This window comes from Sinocyclocheilus rhinocerous, unplaced genomic scaffold, assembly GCF_001515625.1.
Source record: "Sinocyclocheilus rhinocerous isolate Xijiao unplaced genomic scaffold, SAMN03320098_v1.1 scaffold405, whole genome shotgun sequence".
Lineage (NCBI taxonomy): Eukaryota > Metazoa > Chordata > Actinopteri > Cypriniformes > Cyprinidae > Sinocyclocheilus > Sinocyclocheilus rhinocerous.
This window is the reverse complement of record NW_015630351.1, coordinates 66,232-73,097: the sequence shown is the minus strand read 5'-3', so window position 1 is coordinate 73,097 and position 6,866 is coordinate 66,232. Positions and strand designations below refer to the sequence as shown.

Genomic DNA, 6,866 nt, shown 5'->3' with positions numbered 1-6,866 from the left:
AAATAATTACTGAGGCACCAGCCGAATGCCTTCAAATCCTCTGATTTTATCCATTTCTAACCTCAATAAATCTACTTTAATTGAGGAAAAACACGGCGTGCCATGTGTTTTGTCAGAACGCTGTGATCAACTCTGTATTTTGAACTAAAATTACAGCACTTCTGTTCAATAGCTAGTTAGTGTGACCTCTATTAATCTGAGTGAAACGGCTCCCAACTCACATACACTCGAGTTAGTTTGAACAGCTTTTAATTGTCATTACGAGTGGAGTTGCATGTTGCTGATGGACTGTAATGCTCTTGATTTTATTAACTAAACAGTACACAAGCAGGACTGCTGTTTACAGCACCATCTCACTCAGAACACACTCATTCAAACCTGTGATGCCCAAAAATGCTGTCTAGGTAGGCAGCTAACTATATCTTGGAACACAGACAATTTTTTTATTTTATTTTATTTTCTGATGTAATGATTTTTGTACAGGATGAAATGTTTTAAAGGTGCCATAGAATGCACTGATACAGTATTTTAAATTGTTCTCTGATATCTACATAGAAGGTATGTGGCTTAGGTAAGGGCAAAAAATCTCCAGAAACGGTTTTACATGTCCATTTACAACCCTAGAATTTGTCCCTAGAATGAAATGGTCTGTTTTTACCTTATTTGGAAGGGTCATGAATAATAATGTTGAGCTCTGCTCTGATTGGCTGTTTCACAGTGCGGCTCAATGTTGAGCTCTGCTCTGATTGGCTGTTTCACAGTGCAGCTCATTTCAGTAGCTCACACAGCAGGAAGGAAACACAGGGAAAATATATATTTCAACACTGTCTCTCGCAGTTATATCGTTGGGTAATGATACTGTATATAAAATGCCTTTTAATTTTAATTTTTTTATTTTAATACCTTTAAATGTATACCTTATTTCTATTAAGAGTACTATTACATGGTGGTTCATGGGGTCTTTTGGTTATCAATGTGTGTTTGTATAGAAGCTAGTGATACTTTCTGTGTGTGTAGGAGTGCTCAGGCTCAATGTTGATGCTGTGCTATATGTGTGGGCTGGGGTTGGACATATTGGCCCGAGGCAATAGATTGTGTAGTTGAAGCTCTTGTATTGGGTGTAGATTGATGTTGGAGGTGATTTGCTGTTGGGCTTTCGAAACGTTTTGCACTAAAGTTCATGTCTCCTAATACAGAGTAGCTACTCTCACACTCTCATACACTCCTTCACACACAACTTCCCCCACAATCAGTCTTAAATATATACTTTGAAAGGTGGGATAGACTATATGGTATTGGGTCTATAATACTTAGTATGATAATAAGCATGTAGCATTGACGGAAGTGTTCTCCATGTTTCTGAATACAGACACCAACCCATCCCTGCACAGCCTGGAACATAACATTTATTTCCATGATCTGTCATTTTTGCTATTATCCTCGATTGCTTCTTCACAATACCTGCAGAACATGGGCGGGAATATGCAAATGTTGGGGGCGTAACTATTAGTGATCCCGACTGTAACGTCACAGTCAGTGTTATGTTCTGATTCGCCTATTTTTCAGTGGTCTTTTGCATGCACGCAATTTACATAAGGAGGAGGAAACAATGGTGTTTGAGGCTCACGGCATGTCATTTCCATGTACAGAACTGTTATTATTCATCTATGCCAAGGTAAATACAGTTTTCTATTCTATGGCACCTTTAAAGGGAGCGAAACCAACTAATATCACAAAACATCACAGAAATCATATTGCTAAATCCATTGACACCATTGGCATATGATGTCATTCACGAACTGGCATTATATACAGTGGGTACGGAAAGTATTCAGACCCCCTTAAATTTTTCACTCTTGAATACGGAGTACACAAAAAAAAGTGTAACTTGATAAACAATTAAAACTAGAATTAGAAATTGATTAGAAAAAGCTAAATAAATAAATAAATAAATACTAGGAATGTGACATAGAAAGAAATTAGAACCTGGGGATCAGGGTTATTATAACTAAAACTAAAATTTAAACTAAAACCATAAAAAAAAAAAAAAGTTTATTACTTGAAATAAAACTTTATCAAATTTTTTAACATATTTAAAAAAACAATTTTTTCATTTAGTTTAACTTGATGTACTAAAATAACTGAAACTGAAATAAAAAACTATAAAACTATAGACAGGGGGGAAAAAAACTAATAAAAAAAAAGGCAAAAACCGCCAACAAAATTACTACATTTTTTACTGAAAATAAAAAGAAAACCGAAAATACAAAAATAAAAACTAATTCAAAATAGCAGTATCTCAATTATCATAATATAACATAAAAAAGACATTATCTGTGCAAAGTACAAAGTAAAAAAATTTCACACATTTTCTCAAAAAATAGCTGCATTTTTTCAAAACGTTTTTTTTTGCATTTCAATATTACGTTTTTTTTTTTTATGTGCTTAAGGGGCAGTATGTACTCAGCTGTCATCAACACCCTTTACCGTAATTACTTTTATAATATAGCACGGCATCTCATAACGTATCGGGTATTCATAATTTAGGTATCGTTAGTATGATCTATAATGATTACGCCATCAAATGACACAAATAAAAATCAGGCTGAGATGAAGCAGCAGCACACGTGAGATGAGCGCACGATGAGTGTTTTTCTCTCGGAGTGCATCTTAACGGCACACTGACATCTTAACAGCCTCCAGTGATGAAAGGAGATGGTGTTGAGTTCTCTCTCGCACGCTTCCCTTCCATAAAAATGCCAGCCGCACATCTGCGTGCACATCAGATCAACTCTGTGTGTGATAAACAATGCCATAATGCTCAATAAAGATGTGGCTTGTTGCTTGACAGAAAAGCCTCACACTGGCCATAAACTACAACTTCTCTTGCTTAATGGGCAAATGTACTGAAAATCTCTCGATGCACACTCTCAAACACACATACGCACATCAGCAGGGGCGAAAAAGCCCCTACGAAGTCTCTTAAGCTCAAAGCTGCATTTACTTGATAAAAATACAGCAAAAAACAGTAATATTGTGAAATATTATTACCATTTAAAATACCCGTTTTCTATATCTATATATTTTAAAATGTAATTTATTCCTGTGATGCAAAGCTGAATTTTCAGCATCATTACTCCAGTCTTCAGTGTCACATGATCCTTCAGAAATCATTCTAATATGCTGATTTGTAGGCCCCTACAGTCAGAAAGTATAGCCTTTGTTTATGGGATGGAATGTGTCTTTTATGGCTTTAACATTATGATTCATGTCCAAGCTATGGACTGACAGATTATGAGACAGGTGTTAAACACACATATTGGAGCTAGCTATTAATATTAAAGCTTACAGTTCTATCTTAGCCGGACATTAGTCATGATGCTCAGTTTGTACCTCTGTCTCAGTCTGTCTCACGTCAGCATGGCCTTCAGAGTCTGTCAGAAGTGATGCCCAGTCTGGAAAATAGCGGTGGTGTAAATATTAGGAATCGGACTGAACATTTAGGTGATTTTGTTCGTCTCAACATGCCATGTTCAGTTCTCTCTGGCAGAGAGGCATTGAATGAGCCTTCAAATGCACTGAATGTTGTTTTTTGTGGTGTCCAGGACGGCCTGCAATCGATACAATGTTAACTGAATCCTAACAAGGTATCTGGGATCTTCACTCTCATAATAAACATCCTCAAAAGAACTGCAATACATACCTGTTCCCCATACTTCATGCTGAACACTGCAAGAAAATATCAACTAAATGACAGTACATGAAACTCCTGACTGGCTCTCATCCAATCAGAGCAAGTGACAGTAGCTGGTTAGTTCTCTGACATCCTTTCAGTACATGATTAGTTTAGTTTCAATCAGCGGTCAGAGGTATTTATTCATAAATGTTCCCTCTTAAGAAACTTATTTTAGAGAGATATGTGTCAGGAACACATCAGAGGCAAAAAACAAATATTATACTGTACAGAAAGGTTTGATTCTTACTCTGTTCATTAGCAGCTTCATTTAAACCAGACGTCATGTGATCATATTACAATGACATCACAGTGAATCCATGTGGCACAAAACAAATCACAGTATAATATGATACAAATAAGAAAAACAAACAAGAACTACTTCTCAGTTTCCATATCGTTTTTTTTAATCACTGTAATTTTAAGCAAATGAAACTCCTGTCTGGAATAACACATAGTTTTGCAATTTTGCATGTTTTGGTCACACAAAGAGCAGACAGAGAAGGGCACATGCTAGTCAGCATCATGTCATCTGGGACATTTATCAAAATCTTACCAACAAATAAAAAGCTGTGCAAACTGTCAGCATTGAGCTCGAAAAGCCTTTCTGAATACAGTCAAATCTCACAGATTAGCAGAGAACATTAATGCGCCCGTAATGAAAGCAGAGACTTATGCAAAGCATATCTGGGGCATAAAGTCTCTTGAAATGAGAACAGATATGAAGCCATCTTTCTGTCATCTTTTCAAAACAATACAAATCCTCCCAAGTGTCATTATGACCCAGAGTGAGCTATATTTGAATACAGCACCTGTCCTGAGTGTGAAAGAGTGACGATGAGATTTGATCTCTTTCTAGGGGCCGCTGTTGGTCAGGGCCGTTTTAACCTGTCGCAGGAGCATAGAGCCCATGACTGTTTTCTCAGTGTTAATGGTGATCACAGCGTCAGGATCCTTCAGGACCACCGACACCAGGACCAGAGATCCAGAACTCACCGTCTTACCGGAAAACCTGGAAATACACGCAGAAAAATGGATTGGCTGGTTAGTTGGTGTTTCATCGGCATGCCAGCTTCATGGCGAGCAACGACTTTAAATAGTATAAAAGAGCAATTTAAGTTTTGATATATTTACAGTAGGAAATTTACAAAATATCTTCATGGAACATGATCTTTACTTAATGTCCTAATGATTTTTGGCATAAAAGAAAAATCTATAATTTTGACCCATACAATGTTTTTTTGGCTATTGCTACAAATATACCCCAGAGACTTAAGACTGGTTTGTTGGTCCAGGGTCACATATACAAGTACGTTTTTAAAGTTTGCTTCAGATAGAAAACCTAACATGGATTCAGGATTGATTTAAAATATCTTAAAACGTTTTTTCAACAGAGAAATATTAAACATTAAATCAATATAATTCATTCAAAATGGACACAATTTACTTAACAAATACCCTTAATATTATTGTGCACAATTCATCAGTTCATATTCCTCCAAAAATGACTCTTCTGAAGACGTAACCAATGAACTTGAAATTAATTACATGAAATGAACTGTGAATGAGATTTTTATAAACTAAATTAGAGAATAAATGAAAGGTGCCTTGCCACAATCAATACATTTGCAGTGTTCGCAGAGGATTTAATGGCTAATGATCTGAAAAGAAGGTGATAATGATAATAGTCAAACAGTTAGTGATAATATATTAAAGGTTTACACAATATTCTAGTATTTATTATTTTTGAACCATTGTCAAAAGAAACATAGATGAGACTCATATTTTTGGAAAACACACACACAAAAATAAAATATATATTAAAAAAACAGATAATTTTTGTTAATTGTGTAAGGTCAATACTATTTCATATGCCATAACTCATTAATATAAAATAAATATAATATAATATAATATATGAGCATAGGTTTACAGATTATATAAAAAAAGGTTTATAAACACTGTATAATGACAAATTATTGTTTGTGCGCTTACAGCAAAGTAAGATACTTTGCAAAATGAATATCAGATTTCCAAGAGTTGATAACAATGAATAAGTATGTAAATTAATACATTAAATATATTTAATAAAGTGCATAAATATGTGCCATACCCATATGTGAGCACTGGAGAGTGAAGGGGGAGATGTGTGTGAGTGGGTGGTGAACAGGCACGGCAGTCTATTATTTGGTCTGATTAAGAAGCTATTAGGGGCCAAGGGACACACTCCTGTCAATCACAGACTCGAACCCGGTAGCCTCTCACAGACAGGGAGCAAAGTGTGGGGGTGCGCACTAAATAGAGTGCAGAGGACTGGATCAACTTCAGTGGAGATGGAGTAAAGCATACTGAGCAATATTATGATTTTAATATAAGCTCCGCGGGAATTATTGTGTGATATCCATGTTGCAGTATTAAAGGCCATTCACACCAGTAGAGAAATGATTAAGCAAATAGAATAGTGATTTTCGTTGGTGATTCATTCTGCTTTGTCGTTTCACGTTAATATTTCAAACTAAGTATGCTTTACTTTTACATGTAGTCATTTAGGAGACACTTTTATCCAAAGAGATTATTTTGCAGTACATAAGTGGCAAGTGTAAGCTAGAGTCGTTCACAAGCAATGCAAACTTTCATTGGGATCTGCACAAATTTAGCATACCTAAAAGAACGCAAAACACGCTGCAATTTATGTGCTTTAAACAATAAGCTAAGAGACGCTGTTCAATATTCAAAATAAAAAAGATGTTGGGGCACAATGGAGTTGCTATATGCACAATAAAACACAATCCTGAGTGCCTCTTCGCTTAAATAAAGTGGCATCTCTCTGCTAGTAGATATAGTCAGATATTTAGTAGAAGTAGAGTGCTTAATGCTAATCAGATATTTTCATTTCAAGAACAAGGTGAAATAAATCAATGAAATAAAGTGAATAAAAAATAAATAAATAACATAAAAAAAAATACAAAACAAAATCTAAAATAAACAAAATTAAAGAAATAAAACTAAAAATGGAAAAATATAAACAAACAAACAAATAAAGGAAGAAAATGATAATTAAACCAAACAAATAATCTTCGTGGTAAAAATAAACAAAATTAAAGAAATAAAACAAACATTATATATATATATA

General features: G+C 34.9%; 1 protein-coding gene across 4 annotated transcripts in view; it reads right to left on the bottom strand.

Moving 5' to 3' along the window:
- Positions 1-4,133: 4,133 nt before the first annotated feature.
- The window catches only part of ap3b1a (adaptor related protein complex 3 subunit beta 1a), a 53,526-nt gene continuing 50,793 nt past the window's right edge, over positions 4,134-6,866 (bottom strand). For all 4 annotated transcript variants that reach the window (XM_016552535.1, XM_016552536.1, XM_016552537.1 and 1 more), the window contains exon 27: positions 4,134-4,745. In XM_016552535.1, the coding sequence (XP_016408021.1) occupies positions 4,589-4,745 (157 nt within the window). In that variant the 3' untranslated portion in view covers positions 4,134-4,588. The remainder of the gene's footprint in view (positions 4,746-6,866) is intronic.